The sequence below is a fragment of the Sinocyclocheilus rhinocerous genome, unplaced genomic scaffold (assembly GCF_001515625.1).
Source record: "Sinocyclocheilus rhinocerous isolate Xijiao unplaced genomic scaffold, SAMN03320098_v1.1 scaffold586, whole genome shotgun sequence".
Taxonomy (NCBI): domain Eukaryota; kingdom Metazoa; phylum Chordata; class Actinopteri; order Cypriniformes; family Cyprinidae; genus Sinocyclocheilus; species Sinocyclocheilus rhinocerous.
In genome coordinates this window covers 393,320-416,840 of record NW_015631803.1, presented here as the reverse complement: position 1 = coordinate 416,840, position 23,521 = coordinate 393,320, and the positions used below count along the sequence as shown (strand labels likewise).

Sequence of the window (23,521 nt, the reverse complement as noted above, 5' to 3'; positions counted from 1 at the left end):
TTTTTTTTTTTTTTTAAATGACCGATCGTTTCGCTAGATAAGACCCTTATTCATCGTCTGGTATCATTTAAAGCCCTTTGAAGCTGCAATGAAACTGTAATTTTGACCTTCAACCGTTTGGAGTCCATTGAAGTCAACTATATGGTGAAAAATCCTGGAATGTTTTCATCAAAAACCTTCATTTCTTTTCGACTGAAGAAAGAAATACATAAACATCTTGGATGACATGGGGGTGAGTAAATTATCAGGAAATTTTAATTTGAAAGTGAACTAATCCTTTAATGTGAAGGAATAATTGAGAGAAAGGAGCTGAAACTGCTCGATAAAGAAAATGAGAACCCGCCTTGACGCGCTGGTCCCCACCACAAAGAAATAGATATAGCAGAAAGAAAATATTCACTTTCACCGAGAATATTTTCCCCCCCAAAACAAAAAGCAGCCGTGTTCGGCGACGTACCTAAAATGCGGCTCGTCCGTGAACAGTTAAGCGGCCACTCTTACGAGGATCTGCTGAGGATAGCTTCCAATAAGGATCTTCACGGGGAAGAGATTGAGCCGCGTTTCCACCAAAATTACCCGGAACAATTGTACCACAAACTTTTTTTCCCCAGGAACTTTTTTCCCCCCAGACCGGTTGCTCTCTGCATTTCCATCGCGGTCTAAAGTACCGAGAAGATTAGGCAAATAGTCTGGTGACGTAGGTCTGTGCGCGTTTCAATACCAAGTACGCAAATTTCGGACTTGCATCCTCGGTAGTTCGGACTTCGCGAGTTCGACTCAGGAGTGTGAACTCCCGCGGACAGTCACAAGTAGCCAAGGTGCCAAGGTGAGTTGGCTGGTCGTATTTACAATAAGACGAAATATATCAAACACCACTGCCCCTTTTCATTTTCATTTAAACATATTAATAGCCGCAGAAATGTTCAGGTAATGTACATGGCCTACATTACAATTAGCCGAGTAGAGGCTGCTCTCGTCGGGATACATGAGCACTGAGCGCCGGCTACTGGGCTGATCGCGTGGAGCTCCTGTTTCCGAAATTCCTGTTCCTGAAGCACATTTTCAATTAGGCGCTGTTTTTATAAATAAACCGCAGATTTGAGTTTTAAACAACTACATTCTCGCCTGAAATACTTTTAAAACTACATTTCATGACACAATAACAGTAATATAAAAAAATGCAAATGGTGGTTGAAATACAATGCTGTGTGAACTCAACCAATCAGCATGTTCAGCGCTCAAGTCCCGCCCCCGAAAGGCGGGGACCTTTGAAAAAGTACTACCTCGGGAGCAGGGACTTTCTGAGGGGCAATTTTTTTACCCAGAACTTTATTTAGATCCTGGTTCCTGCGGTGGAAACACACCAAGTACAGGCCCAAAGTCCCTAGTTCCGGGGGAAAGTTCCTGCAGTGGAAACGCGGCTAACGAGAATGAAGTAGGGACCGCTAGCAGCCCAGGATTGGTCACGCCCGAGGCGATTCCCATAGTGAGATACCGAACGATGTTTGAAGAGAACAGAGAGGTACTGCTCCATACAGGCTCTCATGACAGTTTATGTCTTTTCACTCCTCATTTGTCTTGTGATTTTTTTCTCTCTCAGTTATTAATATTACTATTGGCTTTACATTATAAAGTCAGCTGTCATTTTATTTTTGCGCGAGGCACTTTGTGGTCGGACACTTGGCACAGCCCTTGCGACGGATCTGCTGGAAGAAAATAAAAGACGCAGTGGTAAATTTCACCAGATGTAGGTCAGTCTGACTGAGTCTATGGGTTCACAGCTGTGATTTTGTGACTGTTTTTGGTCTTTTATTTAGTGTTTAGTGCCGTGTTATGACTTTGCTTGTTTTAGTTTCGGTTTTGCTGAATCCTCCAAAACGGAAGCATGCATAAAATGGGTTTTTTTTTTTTTTATGTAAGTATTCTATAAATGTTTCAAATGTTTCGTTTGTCCGTTTGTCTTTATCATTACGTTCTAGCAGGGGTTATTTTTTTCACAATTTAAACCATGTCGAACTGAGTTGTTTAATTACTTTTCCCATATTAACAGGGCGTTGGAACAAATGTTCTCAGCCTCAGTTCACGACAGTTTTAAGAATTTTAAACAATATACGATATGCTTTTAAGAATACTGGATATAATTACTGAATATTAAGGATTAAGCATCACTTTTATTAAACTTATCCGTCCATCTTTTTAATAATAGAACTTTAATTAGCGCTATTAGCGCTTTAATTAGCGCTAAATGTGGCATCTATGTATTCAAATGGTCATAATAAACAGAAGAATTTTATGTTAATGCTTGTGTGTGCGATGTATCATTCAGTGACGTTACACCGGTTAGCGCAGCACTGGGCGTCTGAAGTAACTAAAGGGAGTGATGACGTAACTCGAAGTACCCCAGCTGATACGTGAAGTGTCTCATTCACTTATTTGTCGGGCTTAAACAAACTTGTCGTTACTACAACTATAAAACTAAAATCTACCTACCGAGCAACTTGCAGATGGCAGAGCACTGAATAATATTATTCCATAAAACAAAAAGGAAAATTGTGAACTAATGTTATAGCTATTTAGCCAAATTTTAAATAGTCTATTCTGTTTCATCTTTAAAACCCCTTTTCACATTCATCTTGATTGAGGGGGCTGAATTAAGGGGGAAATCAACCTGCATGTTACATCAAAGCAAACCAATGTTCTACAACTGAAAGCATGAATTTACTAAAATAAAATACATGTCACTTGCTCATTTGAATCAAGCAAAAACGGCTTGATCTGAAAAGAGCTGTTTTTGACAGGGTAAAAAAATGTGTTTTTTACACTACCATTGAGAAATTTTAACCAAACTATGTTACAGACTTTTCATTAAGACCCTAAAGACTCATATCAACTTGTGGAAAATGGGCATCATATGACCCGTTTAAAATGAAAATATTTTAAAGGGGTGGTTGATTGCGATTTCACTTAAACAAAAAACATAGGCCTACCATTAAAAGCCGTGCTTGCACAGGTTCTGCACGATCCTCTTCAATAATATCCTCTGCTTCTCAATCGGGCTCAAACTGATAAGCGATATTAAAGACACCGTTGTTTACAATACAACCAGAGCACATGCGCTGAGGTGAGGGGCGGGACGTTTAGACGCCGTTTATCCAATCACAACACACTGGGCTAGCTAACCAATCAGATCCCATCGCCTATTTCTGAGGGAGGGGCTTCATAAAAGAAGGAAATGATCAGCCCGTTTCTCAGAGAGGGGACAGAGCGGTGTGGAATAAAGTTAAATTATGTGAAAAATAATGAATTTTTAAAAAAACGAAGCATTAGCACATGTTACACTGCACCCCATAAATACAATCAAGCCTAGAAAAAACCCAGTGAACCACCCCTTTAATCTTAATTCAAGTGATGAAGGATTTTCAAAGTCTGACAGAAATCAGTGTTGAGTACTAGCATACCGTAAGGTTAACCCTGCCTGATTTAAATGTTTTAAAATGACTGACAATGGAAAACAGAAATTAGAAATTTAGAAAATTAATCAAAAGTGATCAGTTACATTAATAAAATAATTGAAATAGTTACACTACTTATTACATTTTAAATAGGGTAACTTGTAATCTGTAACCTATTACATTTCCAAAGTAACCTTCCCAACACTGTTCACTTTTATGTGTCCTCTTTCTGTCTGTGTTCATACAGTGAAATGGCAGAAGCCAGTATTTCATGTGCTGAGGATCAGTTCTGCTGTCCAGTGTGTCTGGATCTGCTGAAGGTTCCAGTGACGATTCCCTGTGGACACAGTTACTGTATGAGCTGCATCTCAGACGTCTGGGATCAAGAAGATCAGAAAGGAATCTACAGATGTCCTTTGTGCAAACAAACCTTCAGTCCAAGACCTGTTTTAGGTAAAAATGTGGTGATTGCTGAAATGGTGGAGAAACTGACGAAGACGAGACTCCAAGCTGCTGGTCCTGCAGTTCATCACACTGAATCTGGAGATGTGCAGTGCGACTCCTGCACTGGAATTAAACAGAAAGCTGTTAAATCGTGTCTGGAGTGTCAAAGCTCTTACTGTCAAAATCATCTTGAACAGCACGAGAATCTCTTCAGAAGTAAAAAACACAATCTGATGGACGCCACTGGACGACTGCAGGAGATGATCTGCTCTCAGCATGATAAAATGCTGGAAATGTATTGCCGTACTGACCAGCGATGTATCTGTATGATGTGTTTGGTGGATGAACACAAAAGTCATGACACTGTATCAGCTGTAGCAGAACGGAAAGAGAAACAGGTACTGCTCCCTACTAATCTCATGGCAGTTCATGTTGTTTCTCTCCTCATTTGTTATGTGATTTTTCTCTCAATTAGGGAAACTGATGTGAGTAATTGGGTTTTGATGTGCAGTATTTGAACTCATACAGCCACTAAAGGATTTACTCTAAAATATAATAAGCATTACATTTGTTTGGGATAGCTATTTTTTTAAAGAAACTTGCTTTCATCAAGGATGCATTAAATTAATCAAAAGTGACAGTAAAGACATTCATAATGTTACAAAAGATTTCTATTTCAATTAAATGTTGTTCTTTTAACCTTCCTATTCATCAAAGAATCACGGTTTTCAACATTGCTAATAATCAGAAATGTTTCTCGAGCAGCAAATCAGCATATTAGAATGATTTCTGAAGGATCATGTGACATTGAAGACTGGAGTAATGATGCTGAAAATTCAATACTACACATTACTGTTTTTATTATATCTTTGATCATATAAACGCAGCCTTAGTGAGCAGAAGAGACTTCTTTACAAAAACATTAATTTATTAATTTAATCATATATCTGTTTCCTGCAGAGATATTTTGAGGATACACAGAGAAATATCCAGAAAATAATCCAGCAGAAAGAGAAAGTTTTTCAGGAGCTGAGAGAGGCTGTGAAGTCTCATAAGGTGAGTTTGGAAAACAAGAAAGGTTTAAGTCTTAATTTGGACTTTCCTCCAGTGCTGGAGCTCTTATAGTCCCACTGAAGCCACTGTGTGATTGTAATGTGTCTATCAGCGCTCTGCACAGACAGCAGTGGAGGACAGTGAGAGGATCTTTACTGAACTCATCCGCTCCATTGAGAAATGTCGCTCTGAGGTGAAGCAGCTGATCAGACATCAGGAAAGAGCTGCAGTGAGTAAAGCTGAAGAACTACTGGAGCAACTGGAGCTGGAGCTCGATGATCTGAGGTGGAGAGACGCTGAGCTGAAGCAGCTTTCAGAAACAAAGGATCATGTTCATTTCCTCAAAGTATTTACATTTATTCACTAATTGGTTATTTAGCAGGTATAACAGCAATCTTCTCAAACATACAGGATGAATAATGTTACCAAGTTTCTCTACTAACAGGGAGTTTTTGTTTTTGTGTCTGTAGAGTTTGTCGTCTGTATCTTTCTCTGAATCTACAGATGGCTTCACGGTCACTAATCATTCTTTTGATGATGTAGTGAAATCAGTCTCTCAACTCAGAGACAAACTGCAGCAATTCTCCATAGATGAGGCAGAAAATATATCTAAAAGAGGTAAATTCTTATTTTCAGAAAAGAGTTCATTAAATATATATAAAAAAAACAATTTTTCCAGTGACGATTCCCTGTGGACACAGTTACTGTATGAGCTGCATCTCAGACGTCTGGGATCAAGAAGATCAGAAAGGAATCTACAGATGTCCTTTGTGCAAACAAACCTTCAGTCCAAGACCTGTTTTAGGTAAAAATGTGGTGATTGCTGAAATGGTGGAGAAACTGACGAAGACGAGACTCCAAGCTGCTGGTCCTGCAGTTCATCACACTGAATCTGGAGATGTGCAGTGCGACTCCTGCACTGGAATTAAACAGAAAGCTGTTAAATCGTGTCTGGAGTGTCAAAGCTCTTACTGTCAAAATCATCTTGAACAGCACGAGAATCTCTTCAGAAGTAAAAAACACAATCTGATGGACGCCACTGGACGACTGCAGGAGATGATCTGCTCTCAGCATGATAAAATGCTGGAAATGTATTGCCGTACTGACCAGCGATGTATCTGTATGATGTGTTTGGTGGATGAACACAAAAGTCATGACACTGTATCAGCTGTAGCAGAACGGAAAGAGAAACAGGTACTGCTCCCTACTAATCTCATGGCAGTTCATGTTGTTTCTCTCCTCATTTGTTATGTGATTTTTCTCTCAATTAGGGAAACTGATGTGAGTAATTGGGTTTTGATGTGCAGTATTTGAACTCATACAGCCACTAAAGGATTTACTCTAAAATATAATAAGCATTACAGTTGTTTGTGATAGCTATTTTTTTAAAGAAACTTGCTTTCATCAAGGATGCATTAAATTAATCAAAAGTGACAGTAAAGACATTCATAATGTTACAAAAGATTTCTATTTCAATTAAATGTTGTTCTTTTAACCTTCCTATTCATCAAAGAATCACGGTTTTCAACATTGCTAATAATCAGAAATGTTTCTCGAGCAGCAAATCAGCATATTAGAATGATTTCTGAAGGATCATGTGACATTGAAGACTGGAGTAATGATGCTGAAAATTCAATACTACACATTACTGTTTTTATTATATCTTTGATCATATAAACGCAGCCTTAGTGAGCAGAAGAGACTTCTTTACAAAAACATTAATTTATTAATTTAATCATATATCTGTTTCCTGCAGAGATATTTTGAGGATACACAGAGAAATATCCAGAAAATAATCCAGCAGAAAGAGAAAGTTTTTCAGGAGCTGAGAGAGGCTGTGAAGTCTCATAAGGTGAGTTTGGAAAACAAGAAAGGTTTAAGTCTTAATTTGGACTTTCCTCCAGTGCTGGAGCTCTTATAGTCCCACTGAAGCCACTGTGTGATTGTAATGTGTCTATCAGCGCTCTGCACAGACAGCAGTGGAGGACAGTGAGAGGATCTTTACTGAACTCATCCGCTCCATTGAGAAATGTCGCTCTGAGGTGAAGCAGCTGATCAGACATCAGGAAAGAGCTGCAGTGAGTAAAGCTGAAGAACTACTGGAGCAACTGGAGCTGGAGCTCGATGATCTGAGGTGGAGAGACGCTGAGCTGAAGCAGCTTTCAGAAACAAAGGATCATGTTCATTTCCTCAAAGTATTTACATTTATTCACTAATTGGTTATTTAGCAGGTATAACAGCAATCTTCTCAAACATACAGGATGAATAATGTTACCAAGTTTCTCTACTAACAGGGAGTTTTTGTTTTTGTGTCTGTAGAGTTTGTCGTCTGTATCTTTCTCTGAATCTACAGATGGCTTCACGGTCACTAATCATTCTTTTGATGATGTAGTGAAATCAGTCTCTCAACTCAGAGACAAACTGCAGCAATTCTCCATAGATGAGGCAGAAAATATATCTAAAAGAGGTAAATTCTTATTTTCAGAAAAGAGTTCATTAAATATATATAAAAAAAACAATTTTTAATTTCCACGTGACATGAGAATTTAACTGCAGATGTTTTTTGGTGTCTGTAGTGAAAATCATCCAGGTCATTCAGACTCCTGAATATCAGGCCAGAGAGGAGTTCCTACAATGTGAGTTACTATGAAAACACAGTTTAACATCCAGTATAAAGTATAAAATCCAGTCTAATGGTGTTTATTCCATTTTCACAAAATTAATTATTTAATTCATTTCAATACTGATTTGTTTTCTTTGTTGTTTTTAAAACACATGGGCTGCAACAAATAAAGGAAAATGATCATAAAAAAATGTAATTATGGATTAGTTGCATCTGTGAGACTGAATGAAAAACTCTATTAATGATGGATCCATTAGTCACTTTACAGTACAAACTCTTAATGCAATAACAATTTTGACTAAAACAATTAATTTCGATAGAATCTATGTGGTGTCACAGCTTTTTTGCAAAATAAAGATAGGTACAGGATCTAAACGCAGCAAGTAGTGATTATATATTAAAAAAAAAGAACAGAACAACCAAAACATGCAACAAGAACTGACAAAGAACAGAAGAAAACAGAGGGCTTAAAGGTGCAGTAGATGATTGTCTTCAGAAACATTTTTTGTTATGCTGGTTGAAAGTCTCTTCACATCCCGATAGCAATCATTAAGTGGTCTAAATATATTTATATGTATTATATTATATTGTATTATATTTATATATTCTGTGGAAGGCATAGGACCAAGAAATGTTCGTCCAATCAAAATTCCGAGCATTTTTTATTGACTTTCCTACCTGCCTGTCAACATGTATTTGTATACCTCTGCGCACCCGGTTTGCGCAGACAGGATACATCATCAGCGTGTTCACGTACGCTGTGCAGACAGAGCGAGAATGGCAGGCAAGCATCAACAACCTGATCTTCCTTCCTGGTATTGTAGTACTGTTACTAACTGTACTATAAAGTTTTCTCACCAGTGAATGACACATGATGTATTGTAGTAATGTTGTCTCTGGTCGTCTGGTCTGTATGCGTATATGCCTTCAGGGGGCGTGGCTTTGGACGGCAATTTGCAGGGAGGGTGGGACGTTCGCTTTCAGTGTTATCAGGCTAAAGTTAGCATTTTCCAAGATGTCCTACTGCACCTTAAAATCAGGGGTGTCCAAACTCAGTCCTGGAGGACTGGTATCCTGCAGAGTTTAGCTCCAGCGTGGCTTTGGACGGCGATTGCAGGAAGGGTGGGACGTTCGCTTTCAGTGTTATCAGGCTAAAGTTAGCATTTTCCAAGATGTCCTACTGCACCTTAAAATCAGGGGTGTCCAAACTCAGTCCTGGAGGACTGGTATCCTGCAGAGTTTAGCTCCAACTTGCCTCAACACACCTGCCTGGAAGTTTCTAGTGTGCCTAGTAAGAGCTTGATTAGCTGGTTCAGGTGTGTTTGATTAGGGTTGGAGCTAAACTCTGCAGGACACCGGCCCTCCAGGATGTGTTTGGACACCCTTGCTTAAATACACTGACACAACCCAATCAAACAGGTGCAGACACTAATCAAACCAATGAGTAACTATAGAAACTAATAAATACAGACAAATGAAACTGATCTAGAAATGTACTCGGTTACTAACATAACCTCGGTTCCCCTGGGAAAATTCCTTTTTCTCCGATTACTGAAGCCTTTTTAATAACGCAGTGTAACTGCACGGCCATTTGTTCATGCAGTAAATAAGAAACAAACCAGTGGCGAGGCAGCGGAGCCACACGAGCCTATGGCCACGAAGCCTGCCAGAGCCAGCCGAAATGGGCGGGGTCATCTGGCTATAAAAGTGGGCGTTCTGGCATAGGATCCTTAGGTTAATTAAACTGAAGCAATGACACTGAGTCGTGCAGCTACATAGCATGGCTAGCAATGCAGTACTCGTTCCCATAATTCGGGGAACAGAGGTTACTTTAGTAACAGAGTACGTTCCCTATTGAAACTTCACTCGTACTGTGTCGCTAGACACGATGGGGAACCAGTACAATCACGCTGTGCTATGATAGAGGAACAACTGATACCTGAACTTGCCTCAAGCATCTAAGGGGCCCAGAACAAGTGTGCCGCACTAGCCTTGAAAAGTGAAGCCGGAACGTTTCGATCGCCCCCAGGTGGCTGGTCCCAGTATAGGTCATAAACCCCACCCTCTCCACGTAATCTAATGGGACGTGAGACAAACTAAATAATTAAATTTCACTTAAAATAATATTTTTTCAAATATGGCTTTTGTCATTTTATGTAGTTTTATTTATCACGCTGATGTAAGTTCAAGTGTTTGTTATTTAAATAAGTTTGGTTTTAGTTAGTTATGTGATGCTATAAAAATGGGTGTGTTAACATCATGATTGACAGCTGAGATTGACGGCTTCTCTGAGTGAACTGAGGCGCAAACTGACTTTTCGGGATCTTCAGGAAGAGATTGGAGTTGTATTAACCTTATCTTAACACAAGCCTCTTATACGACAATCAGCAGACAAAAATTGGAGCAGTCAGGCTAATTAAAAAACGTTCAGGGGCGTGTGCTTGCGATCAACTGTGCAGGAGTGTGGGCGGGATGCAGCTCCACTTTACTCACTACTGCGCAGACTCGGGTTCCAAGTTCACTACTGCGCAGACTCTGGTCCCAAATCAGCGCAATATGGCCACGCCCTCTTGGGACATTAGCAGCTTCACTTTTCTTCAGTGGAAGAGAATGAAGGTGCGTCGTCCATCTTTTTTTAACAGTCTTTGCCCAGAGGGACCAAGTATAGCAGGGTAAGCCCCGCAGCAGGCAAAGAGGGCTAAACTCACAAAGGTCAGCCCGGCCTTGGATAATCGTTCCAAGAAAAACTCTGTACAGCCTGAGCACTTAAGGAGGGCCAAGTGCATACAAGAAGTAAGGCAAAGGCCTGAAGCACTGGTCCTGCCTTGTGGCAGGTGCGTGTCAACTCACTATACAGAAAGGACTCTGCCCTGTAAGGCCGGGACGTCCAGGTTGTAAAACTTGGCAAAGGTGGACCGCGAGGCCCAGCCAGCCACTGCACAGATTTCTGCAATAGACACACCACTAGACCATACCAAGGATGAGGCTACGCCTCTAGTGGAGTGGGCTCTTACTCCAGTGGGGCATTGCAGGCCCAAGGAGGAGTATGCTAGCGCAATCGTGTCAACTATACATCGGGAAAGTCTCTGCTTCGTGACTGGATGCCCTTTGGCATTGCCACCGAAGCATACAAAGAGTTGTTCTGACTGCCTGAACATAGTGGAACGCTCAATGTAAAAAACTCAGAGCCCTGACAGGGCAGATATTTTAACTCCTGGTCATCGTCTGAGGGAGGAAGTGCAGAGAGTATTATGACCTGCGCTCTGAACGGTGTGGAGAGCACTTTAGGTATGTAACCATGCCTTGGCTTCAGGACGACCTTGGGGTCGCTGGGCCCGAACTCAAGGCAGGTAGGGCTCACAGGGAGCGCCTGCAAGTCTCCTATTTGCCTGGCCGATGCTGAAAGGGTGGCCTTTAATGACAGGGGCTGGAGGTCGGTCGAATGTAGTGGCTCAAAGGGGGGACTCCTAAGAGCCCTTAGGACCATAGGCAGGTCCCATGTAGGGACAGTAACGGGGAGAGGCAGATTCAGCCCCCTAGACCCTTTTAAAAAGCGAACAACCAAGCTGTTCCTGACCACCAACTGGCCAGCTATAGGAGCGTGAGAAGCTGCTGCTACATAGACCTTGAGCGTGGAAGGGGAACTACCCTTATCCAACAACTCTTGGAGAAAGGACAATATCACTGATATGTCGCAGGAGGCTGGGTCTTTGCCGCGGGCTCTGCACCAAGTGGAGAAGACCAACCATTTAAGGGCATAGAGACGTCTTGTAGACGGGCCTCTAGCCTGTGAAATAGTATTTAAGACGCTCTCGTGGAGGTCTGTAGGCTCCCATTGAGAGGCCAAAAGTGCAGAGCCCACAGCTTGAGTTGGGGGTGCCAGATCATTCTGTTCAACTGAGAGAAGAGGTCCCGTCTCAGGGGAATGGGCCATGGGGTTACTATGAGCGGCAGAGACAGCTCTGAGAACCAATGCTGGTTCCTCCAGAGCGGGGCCACTAGGAGGACCTTGTGTTTGTGCTCCCTGATTTGTCTGATTACCAGAGAGATCAGAGCGATTGGGGGAAAAGCGTACAGGAGAAGGTTGGGCCAGTTGTGGGCCAACGCATCCCTGTCCTTTGTAAAATAAGTTGGGCAATGAGAGTTGTCTTTTGAGGCGAAGAGGTCGACCTCTGCCCTTTGAAAGATTTCAAATTCCCAAATTCTCTGAACCATTTGCGGATGAAGCTTTCACATGGAGAGGACATTACTCCGGGATAGCATGTCTGCTCCTTAGTTCAATATGCCCGGCACATGCATTGTTCTCAGCGAACACAAGTTGAGATGTGCCCTTTCCAAGAGGCGTTCTACCAAACTGAAGAGGTGTTTCGAGGTGAGCCCGTCATGGCAATTTATATAGGACACCACTGTCATGCTGTCCGAGTGGACCAGAACGTGGTGTCCCCTTAGGTCTGGTAGGAAGGTCTGAAGGGCTCGACACACTGCCAGCATTTCTAGGCAGTTGATTTGTAGCCGACCTTCCTCATCCGACCAGGAGCCGAAAGCCGGTCTGCCTTCACACAGAGCTCCCCAACCTGTGTTGGACGCATCTGTCGAGGTAACCTTCCTTCTACAGACCATTCCCAGAGCCATGTCTTGTTCTACCCACTGAGGGCTCTTCCAAGGGGCCAGGGATGCCACGCAGGCCTGGTCCACCTTGATACATAAGCGTCCATGACGCCAGGTATGGGACAGAACTCTGGGTTTCAGCCAGTACTGTAGGGGAAGTAGGCCCAGCTGTAGTACCGGAGATTTCTGAAACATCCTGAGCTGAAGAGAGGCTCCAACTTTGAAGGAGGCTGCGAGCTGCTGTATGGCCAGGGCAAGCTCTGGCGTGACTACAGCCCTCATTTGGACTGAGTCGAAAACTGCTTCCAGGAATGAAATCCGTTGGCTGGGAGACAGTGAGCTCTTGGCAAAATTGACCCTGAGCCCCAGGCACTCCAAGTGGCTGAGAAGAAGGGACCTGTGGGATACTAGCTCGGCCTCTGACTGGGCTAGGACGAGCCAGTCATCGAGGTAGTTCAGAATGCGAATTCCCATCTGTCTCAGAGGGGAAAGAGCTGCATCCATGCACTTTGTGAACGTACGAGGAGCTAGAGACAGTTCAAAGGGAAGGACCGTGTATTGATATGCCACTCCCTCAAAGGCAAATCTTAGGAATCACCTGTGATGGGGCTATCTGGATGTGAAATTAAGCATCTTTCAGGTCCAGAGAGAAGAGCCAGTCCCCTGGGCATATTTGCGAGAGGATCTACTTCAAAGTAGTCATCCTAAACGGCCGTTTCATAAGGGTGTGATTCAGGAGCCTGAGGTCGAGGATGGGACGGAGACCGCCATCCTTTTTGTGGACAAGGAAGTAACGGCCGTAGAAGCCTGACTCGCTCTGAGCTGGCGAAACAGTCTCCACTGCTCCTTTTGCCAGTAAATTCATCACCTCAGAGTGCAGAACGTGTGTGTCTTTGCTCCCTACCGAGGTGGGAACAACGCCGCTGAATTGCAGGGGACTTCGAACATTGTCTCCAGCACCCGGAACTAAATGGGGTGTTTGGAGGCATAAACGAGGCTGTTTAGGGGTTGGTCCGGCAACAGCAAGAGTTTGCACCCTCCTCTTCCTGTCCAGTGGATCAGGACGACGTCTGAGGTGCAGGGTCCAGCGCTATCTTGGGCCGGGGTCACTGACGTTTCGGAAAGGGATAGCGTCTTGCAGAGCGGGAGTGCTGACGAGGCTCAGGCTTTGGAGTAGGCTGAGCAGGCACAGGCTTCGTGGGTTGCTGGGTCGGCGCAGGCTTGGGGCGACTGGAAGCAGCTGCAGAGCTGGAACGCTTGGGCAGGAAGTGTTGCATCGCTTGGAATGACTTCTGTGCTGCGGTGAAGCATTCTGCGAAGCCCTCGTTGGCAGGTCCAAACAGACCAGTGGGGGAAACCAGGGAGTCAAGGAAAGGGACCTTGTCTGTGTCCTTAATTTCTGTAAGGTTCAGCCATAAGTGGCGCTCCAACACCACTAAGATGGCCATTGATCTGCCAATGGCCTGAGCTGTTGTCTTGGCTTGCGCCAACGTGAGCTCATTTGCATCCCAGCGCTGAGTTCTTCTGCCCTTCTTGGGAGGAAGAAAGCGGGAGGGTGTGAGGGGTGGAGTCGCTCTCCGAAAAGAAAGTGATCCGCGAGCGCAGAGAGGCGAGACACATGTTCTTGCAATGAGAACAGTCCATCTCCATGAGCGCGGCTTCCGCATGGGATTTCCCCAGGCAGGAGATGCACTCGCTGTTGCTGTCATCAGCATGCAGGGGAGCCCAGCACGAGCCACAATAACGGCACGGCATTTGAATCAACGGCGGCGGAAATTTGCTCTTTGAATTTGCACTTTAGAACTCGCTGGATGGCGGCAGGGGATGTGCTGAAACAGTTGCTGTGGACGCTGAAGGCAGCTTGTGAGCGGCGAGACGCATGGAGCTAGGAAAAGCTGAGCAGGTCACTGAATCGTCTCGATCCGCTGCGAGGCGCGTCTATGGCAAGCTCCGCTGCCTCGCCATTGGTTCGTTTTTTATTTACAGCATGAACCAATGGCCGTGAAGTTATACTGTGTTAATAAAAAGGCTTCAATAATCAGAGAAAATGAGTTTTCCCATCGTGTCTAGTGATGCAGTACGAGTGAAGTATCAAAAGGGAACAGTGAAAACTCCAAACCAAACACAATACACAGACAATCCATTACATGTGGATTGACAAGAAATTTAGGTTTACATTTTACATAGGGGTGTAATGATACACGTATTCGTATTGAACCGTTCGGTACGAGGCTTTCGGTTCGGTACGCATTACAAACCGAACGATTCGTTGGACTAATCGATCCTATTACATTTGGAAAATAAAAGAGCTTAAAGTGTGAAATATAATGTTCTCAGTGCCACTGCACTCAACAAGACAGCCCAAACAGCGTAACAAGCAACGTGCTACATTTTACATAGGGGAGTAATGATACACGTTTTCGTATTGAACCGTTCGGTACGAGGCTTTCGGTTCGGTACGCATTACAACCCGAACGATTCGTTGGACTAATCGATCCTATTACATTTGGAAAATAAAAGAGCTTAAAGTGTGAAATATAATGTTCTCAGTGCCACTGCACTCAACAAGACAGCCCAAACAGCGTAACAAGCAACGTGCTGTCTGCCCCACGATAACCTCCCCTTGCTGGGGTGCGTCGAAGGATGACCATCTTGTATCAACGATAGCCAGAGATATTGTCAAAAACATCAATTATTGGCAATATTAAGAGGATTTGGAATTTCCAATTAATGTAGGCCTGATACATTCTTATTTTTATTAGGCCTATTATTATTATGAAGTTACTTGTATTATTAAATTAAAATTACAATTAATTTGCCCCGCAATAATTTCCGCATAACTGATGCGCTGCGAGGATAACAAAATATATTTAGCCTACTCCTCAATTAAAATGTTTTTAAAAACGGTCTTTTAAGGTCTACAATGAATTATATGCCTATAATTAAAATATTAACACTGCAGTCATCGATAAAAATCAATTAAATAAAAAGCTTTTATTCCAAGCACTGACTTTAAAAAACAACCCGTTTAACACAAAATTCTCTTTTTTTTTTCACTATGTATGGGCCACAAGGGAAATATTAAGGGAATAAATTAAAACAGTTAGTTATATACCGTTATCAGCATATGTTGAAGTAGATTAGTCTCTGAGAGAGAATGTGGCGTCAGATGCCGAAAGCTCCGTCATTACTCCGTCAGTCCATTTTTACTTTCACTTTCTGCATATAGTGAATTGACTGAGATTAAGACGTTCACCGGCATAACTCTTGCGCAAAGTTTGCACGTTGCCTGTGTGATATCCATTGGCTCGCCTTCATAAAACAGAAATATTTCCAACATTGCGACATAACCAATTAGCCCCGTACCGAACATACCGAACCGAACCGTGACACCACTGTGTCGTATCAAACCAAACCGTGAATTTTGTGAACTGTTACACCCCTAATTTTACATAATTCATATTTGACACTTGTAATGTTATTTTATCATGAACAAGTAACTGTAAATGGGTTAGCCTTTATCATACAAGAATAAATTACAGTAATGCATTCATATGAGGTGAAACACCGTTACCTGTCATGAATAATTATGTTTATCTCCAACAGATTCTCATCCAATGGAATTCACAGCCAAGGAGTCCAAACCCCCGGCCTCCACCTCCGCAAGCCCGTTTGAGGGGTGGAAGTCCACACTCCCGGCCTCCACCCCCGCAGACCCATTCGAGGGGAGGGCCACACTCCCGGCCTCCACCCCCGCAGACCCATTCGAGGGGAGGGCCACACTCCCGGCCTCCACCCCCGCAGACCCATTCGAGGGGAGGGCCACACTCCGGACCTCTACCCCCGCAGGCCCGTTTGAGGGGTGGAAGTCCAAACCCCCACCCCATAAACCTACTTGAGCCGATGGAGTCCAAACTACCACGCACCTCCCTCCCCTTACTTATTTGAGCTGAGGGTGCCCAAACAATCCCGCCACCCACCCTGTGATTTACTTAAACTGTTAATTTTGAATAATCACAATGTACTAAATTAATATGTTTGACAGTTAAAAATGTTTAAATTGTTCGTTGTTTGCACAGATTTGCCCATCTGTTTGTAAGCTTGGCTTGTCTTAGGTTTTTGTTTGTATTTTGATTACTTTTTTTGAATCATTCAAATTTATGAGTGTATGTTAATTTAAAACCTAAATAAATTATTCCACAACAAATCACCCAAGAAACACCTGAGCTGACAAAACTAGTACAAATGAATTTGTTTGATTTAACTTGACAGCTAATCATCTCTCCACATGGTGCTTGTTCGTGTTAGAAAAGTTTAAGCCTTAGAGAAATGCAATCAATAATAATGATAATAGTATAATAACAATCTGTCATTCATGTGACTGGCACACAGACCTGAAGGGGAAACATCCATTTTGAACTGCTGCACAGGCATGTCAATTTTCTATCTGTTTCAAGCCACAAATATTTAATTACCTCTGAACAAACTGCAAGTTTTGCAGACTTGTGATCCCTAAAGCGTTTGGTTAATGGTGAATATTGACCTACAATATTCAGCTCCCGCTGTTAGCCGGTGATAGTCGCTGCATTTGGGTTAAAACAACAGAATTATTTATTGTGTAATGTGGCAAGAATACAAGGAGACCTGGGTTGCACTGTCTGTTCGTTCACACGCATCTATTGGATTGGCAGCTGCCTTTAGCGGTATCTTTACTGATTACCTCCATTGTTCAAAGCATTCGGCACAATCATCTGTGCGTGACGTCACTTCCAAATACAAACACGCCCTATAGTATAGTACCGCCCCTGACACTGATTGACAGGTTTCTGTGTAAGGCATCGGAAATTCAAATGCTAAAGGAATTGCAATTCCATTTGAGTTTTGGCAGGTAAAATGCATGACACAGTGAGAGTGAAAAAGCAGACGTGGTAATTAATATTGCTATTTAAATATGACAGGCTCATTACTCGTAAGACATGGGAAAGTACAGTTGCAAATGGACTTTGCTTTTCCATTTCAAATTTGTCAGTCACTGCGTTCGCAAAAGCGAAAACGCAAACAGTAATGCAAGATTTGCAAATGCATTTGGATTATGTCTCTATTTATGCATCCACATATTGAAAACGCAATTGAAAATACAATTTGCAATTCCTTTTGAAAATTATCGGGAATATCCTTCCATACAGATGAGTATAGGATATACTGTACATGCAATGCACTAAATTGCACTTTAAGCATTTTCTTTTTAATGGTTTTCTATGGGAAAAGTTTAAATTTCAATGAAGTTTCAATCATGATCCAGTTATGATATTGTAGTGATTTTTATTGTGCCATAAGGTAGTTGGCAAAAGTACGGAAATCAGTTAGGATGCATCCTGCTAAGAGATAATCATGGTAATTTCAGAGTATTTTAACATTTCAGCCAACCAAACTGGAATCATTCAGTCATCTAAAAAAAATCTAGTCATTAAAAAACCTTGAAACAATCCCTGAAACAAACAAGTTAGAGTAAGTCACTCCCCACAGAAACACCTGTTTCACAAGCATGTCATCAGGAAGATATCAGGAAGCAACTCTCCAGTATAGAAGAAGGAACTCGACTGTCAAGCTGCAGTGCGTATTGTCTTTCTGTCTGTGTTCATACAGTGAAATGGCAGAAGCCAGTATTTCATGTGCTGAGGATCAGTTCTGCTGTCCAGTGTGTCTGGATCTGCTGAAGTTTCCAGTGACGATTCCCTGTGGACACAGTTACTGTATGAGCTGCATCTCAGGGTCTCTGGCTGTACTGATTCCAGCAACATCCTAGTTAATGAACACAGTATAGGATGTAAACATTACAGCAAAATATTTTCTCACTGACTGCTCTCAACCTTGGAATACACATGAATACAAACAAGTAATAATAGCTAAAAAGGGAATAGAATATATAGCAAAAGAATGAGATCACCGAGCCAGTTGTGCGGCCTCGTACTCAGCGGGAGAGACATCCACCAGCCTGCTTAAGTGATTATGACGTTGGGTATGAACCTAGCCACATTCCAGCTTCCAGTGCAGATGTCAGCAGTATGATGTCAGTGGCTACCATTCCAGCTGCACAACTAGACGAACTGCCTGTGCCTTGCAGAATACCTTCAGCACATTCGTCTGCAAGTTCACGTCACAGCCAACTGCCCAGAGTCGTCTTGCTTCACTTTCCGCTGAGTATGATCAAAAACTTGACTTAATCCGAGTCGGGGGACGACTCCGCCGAGCTGAGGGCCTAGATCCAGACACAATACATCCCATAATACTAGACCCTAAACATCAGATTACAATGCTCTTAATCAAAGAATATGACAACCAGCTTCTGCATCCAGGTCCAGAACGGGTCTTAGGTGAAATCAGACGCAAGTACTGGATCCTGCGTGGCAGAGAATCCATCAAGAAACACCAGTACAATTGTGAGACTTGTCAAAAGTGGAGAGCAAGTCCAGTAATTCCGAAGATGGCAGACTTGCCCCCCTCATGACTAAGACTGTACAAACCACCTTTCTGGTCCACTGGTATAGACTGTTTTGGCCCTTTCACTATTAAGATAGGCAGATGCACAGAGAAGCGCTGGGGCATCATATTCAAATGTATGACAACAAGTTGCATACATCTTGATCTTTTAGAGATCATGGACACGGATGCCTTCCTGATGGCGTTAAGACGATTTGTATCACGTCGTAGTAAGCCATATGAGATACTGGCTGATAGAGGCACAAACTTCAGAGGAGGAGCCACTGAACTCCAGGAAGTCTTCGCATCGTTACAAGGTCCACTTGAAGAACATCTAGCCGGCCAGGAAATTGCTTTCCAGTTTAACCCTCCACATGCTCCACACTTTGGAGGAACCTGGGAGCGAGAGGTACGGTCGGTGAAAACTGCTCTTCGGGTAGTCTTGGGCAATCGAACAGTGACTGAAGCAGTCTTGCATACAGTGTTGGTAGAGGTCGAGGGAATCCTCAACTCTAAGCCACTCGGTTACGTTTCATCAGATGTTGCCGACCCAGACCCTGTCACACCGAATCTGTTACTGATGGGTCGTCGGGATGCCTCACTCCCACAAGCAATCTACTCATCTAGTGATCTGTTAGGGAGAAGACGGTGGCGACACAGCCAAATTTTAGCCGATCACTTTTGGGTAAACTTTATCCGGCATTACTTACCAAGCCTACAGCCCCGCCAAAAATGGCACAAGGACACTGCCAATCTGAGTACTGAACAGATCATCATGATAGTTGATCCACAGTTGCCCCGAGCTTTGTGGCCTATTGGCAGAGTGACTAAAACATTTGCAGGAGTAGATAATCGTATACGCACTGCAGAAGTGCAAGTGAAAGGGCGCACTTATCTATGGCCTGTTGCCCGGTTAGTTAAGTTGCCATCGTGGGAGGATGAGGAAGAAAATAGTAACTGACACTGAGACTTTCCTAAATAATTACAAATTTAGATACTAAATTTGGGGGCGGCAATGTAGGAAAGTCTTTTCCTTTAGTTTCACTTTAATATTTTACCACTAGAGGGCGCATATCTTTCATCTTACTGATACCTATACACCTTCCCTTTAAGACACTGCGTTTTATACACCACACGCGCTGGGTCAGAGTGAGCATCCGAACTTTAAAGTTGTGTGGGTTCATGCAGAAAAGTAAGTTTATTTTGCATTCTCTAGCAGAGCAAGACGTGCTTGATTTTGACTGAACGGTTCGGTCGGCCCATCTCGGGACCAGGCTTAAGGACCAAATGCTTAACATATATTTATTATTAACATTATTATTATTATAACCATAGATAAATCGTGCAAGTGATAAAAACCTGTCCTATGCGCTGTTGGCCCGTAAAAACAATATATATATATATATATATAGAAAAAATCTGACCGGCCCACATTAAACAAAATGGTCCGGCCCCTCTGGCATTTGCCAGAATTGCCAGATGGCCAATCCGCCCCTGACTGCAGGAGATGATCTGCTCTCAGCATGATAAAATGCTGGAAATTTATTGCCATACTGACCAGCGATGTATCTGTATGATGTGTTTGGTTGATGAACACAAAAATCTGACACTGCATCAACTGTAACAAATGAAGAGAGAGAGAGAAACAGGTGAACTGAACAACTTTTACAGTTAATCTTGATGTTGTCGTGATAGCTACATAATTAATAATAATTGTAAAATTGAGGCGTGTGTTTTTACTGGCACAAACATGCACAGGAATGTAGAGAGAGGGTGTAAAGGAAGTGTGAGCAGAAAGGAGCAAAAAAACAAAAAAATACTTAAGTGCCTCATCAGTGTCCTTGCTCAGTGGAAGTAGCACAGATAGAGTTGCAGGTCTTTACCCGAGTTTCACACGGGGAGGGCTGAATGTCTTTTTTCGAACAGAAACAAAATAAATACGCAGCTTATCGACTCTTGATTGAATACAGCTTTAGACGACTGGCCAATTAGCACACCAAAAAGCATGCGAATGGCTCAAATCGAAACTATTGCGGGACAGTTCACCACTTAAATGCAGTAAACAAGCAAAACAAATAACAAAAGCCTGTTGACAATCTGTGGAACTGGATGGTTTAGCTTCAGAAAATAAACAATTTGTAGGCTCTGATTTTTTTTTTTTAATCTGTAACAAAAAACAAAAAAAAAAAAGGAAAAAAAAGCTCTAAACTCTTAATACAAAGGGACATTATGGTTCTAAGTAGAACTGTTATTAAGTGTACAGAACCTTCAAAAAAAAATTTTTTTTTTTTTTTACATTACAACAGAGCATGTTCGTGTCCATCTCCTTATGGACAGTCACCTCATCTTCTGATAGAAATGCCCATGAAAGTAGCACACCATGTCACAAACAACTCATTCAAATTGGACATTCCACAAGAATGTGGGAAAAATAGGTTTCACAGGAAATGGAAATATACATGAATATTACAGTCAAAGTTGATGAACAAATTATGACCCAGAGTTACAAGCATAAACGTAATTTAGCCCATTACAGTGCTCGAGAACATCTCGCTAAGTTTGGAGTCTCTGAAACTGTTGATATCCAAACAGTTTTTGTGCATAAATTAACCAATAAGATATCTAAAACAAACACAATAGAGTTAGGTTTGTTAGGACATCAACTGCCATTAACATCGAAGAGCCTTGTGCATCCCACCTTTTGTCAGGTTCATCAGTGTTTGTGTTTCACACTGGCACATCTGGAGGAGACCAAGAAGAAAATTCATCGGAGAGTCCAGAAGAGAGAGAAAGATGTTTAGGAGCTGAGAGAGGTGGTGGAGTCTTAAAAGGTGAGGAGGAGCAACTGCAGACAGCTGGAAAAGGATGGAAAATCCTGCCGTGATTTATTTACTTTAGTGTTGTTTGAAATCTATTCTTCAAGGAGCATAAAGAGATGCCTAGGTAGTTTTTCCACACAAAACTATTGTGGCTTTAGAAGACCTGGAATTTATTGCCATATAGTCCCTTTTATGGTATTTTTATGATTCTTTTGTGGATTTTGGAGCTTGACAGTTAAAAAAAAAACTTTCATTGTATGGAAAAACATCTTGGACATTCAACCAAACATCTTTGTGTTCCAGAAGAAAGAAAGACATATGGTGAGTGAAAGACAAATGATGTTTAATAAATGAAGACAGTGGGTAAACTATTACTTTAAGACTCTCCTCCAATCAGTCAGTGAAAAGTCCATGAGTGAATGAGCTGACTGTCTATCAGCGCTCTGCACAGACAGCAGTGGAGGACAGTGAGAGGATCTTTACTGAACTCATCCGCTCCATTGAGAAATGTCACTCTGAGGTGAAGCAGCTGATCAGACATCAGGAAAGAGCCGCAGTGAGTCGAGCTGAAGGAGTCTTGGAGTGCCTGGATCATGAGATCAATGAGATGAAGAGGAGAGATGCTGAGCTGAAGCAGCTTTCAGACACAGATGATCACGTTCATTTGCTCCGGGTAATAGTGATAATCTCAAACACAGGACTGAGGACTTCGACAAGCTTCTGTAATTACAGGGAAATTGTGTTTTTGTCTGTAGATTTTGTCGTCGGTCTCTCTCTGGATCTACCAACGGCGTCACTGCCGGTTCTCATACGCCTTTTGACAATGTGGTGAAATCCGACAAACTGTTCTTCAGAGAGACTATAGAAAAAATATCTGGAACAGGTAAATATTAATTGAACTGACCATCATTAATTGAATATAAAAATGCATTATATGTATATTAATTTCCTGTTGACCTGATCTGCTGATGTAATTACAACCGCTAATGATAGAGAAGGGTAGGGGCAGGCCGGGGGAGAGATGAGCTCTCGTGCCTCTGTTGGTAAGATAATAATAATAATAATAATAATCGGCAGGGATCCCAGACCAATACAATTAGTGTGCCTCATCTATTTTAAAACCCACGAGCCGCCACTGCTTAAATATAGTAAAGTATTAACAAATTTTGATGCAATAAATAGGGTATGATTTAAAAATAATCATCCCTCCAACATCTTTCACAAACATCTACATGTCTGTCTCCTTTAAAGTGTTTACAGTGTATATAATGAGTTGTATTTGTAGGGGTTATTAACAATTCTTTAACACCACTCATTGGCTGGGAAACAGTGCGCTCTTGGCAAAATTCACCCTGAGCCCCAGACATTCCAAATGGCTGAGGAGAAGGGCTTTGTGAGATAGTGACTCCTCCCTTGACTGGGCCAGGACGAGCCAGTCGTCGAGGTAGTTGAGAATGCGGATTCCCACCGGTCTCAAGGGGGGAGAGAACCGCATCCATGCACTTTGTAAAAGTGTGTGGAGCCAGGGACAGCCCGAAGGGAAGGACCGTGTACTGATTCAGTCGTCTGAGATCGAGGATGGGCCGTAGGCCACCATCCATCTTTGGGACGAGGAAGTAACGGCTGTAGAAGCCTGACTCGCAGTCCAAAATGCAGCAGCCAGGATGCTGACAGGCACTCGAAAACGAGAGCACATCACTCCAATCCTGTTTTCCTTTCATTGGTTGCCAGTACGTTTCTAAATAGAATTAAAGTTTCTATTGTTTGTTTTTAAATAATTAAATGGTTTGGCACCTCCTTACCTTGCTGACCTTCTTGAACGGCACACACCTACTAGATATTTTAGGTTCTCTGATCAGCTGCTTCTAACTGTTCCTAGGTCTACAGTCACGGCCAAAAGTTTTGGCAGTGACATAAATTTTGTGTTTTGCAAAGTTTGCTGCTTAAGCTGTTGTGGTGTTCATTCACATTGTTTCTAGATTGTGTAGAGGGATCAGATGCATTTTAAATAATTGCTAAAAGCTTCATTGGCCAAAAAATTT

At 42.4% G+C, this 23,521-nt stretch overlaps 1 protein-coding gene across 1 annotated transcript; it reads left to right on the top strand.

The window, feature by feature from the left end:
- The first annotated feature begins 3,703 nt into the window (after positions 1-3,703).
- Positions 3,704-16,290, top strand: LOC107742001 (E3 ubiquitin/ISG15 ligase TRIM25-like). The gene is made up of 6 exons (XM_016554845.1): positions 3,704-4,294; positions 4,857-4,952; positions 5,062-5,295; positions 5,420-5,567; positions 7,526-7,585; positions 15,787-16,290. Exons 1-6 carry the CDS (start codon positions 3,704-3,706, stop codon positions 16,077-16,079), a joined length of 1,422 nt encoding a protein of 473 aa, XP_016410331.1. The 3' UTR covers positions 16,080-16,290.
- Positions 16,291-23,521: the final 7,231 nt, after the last annotated feature.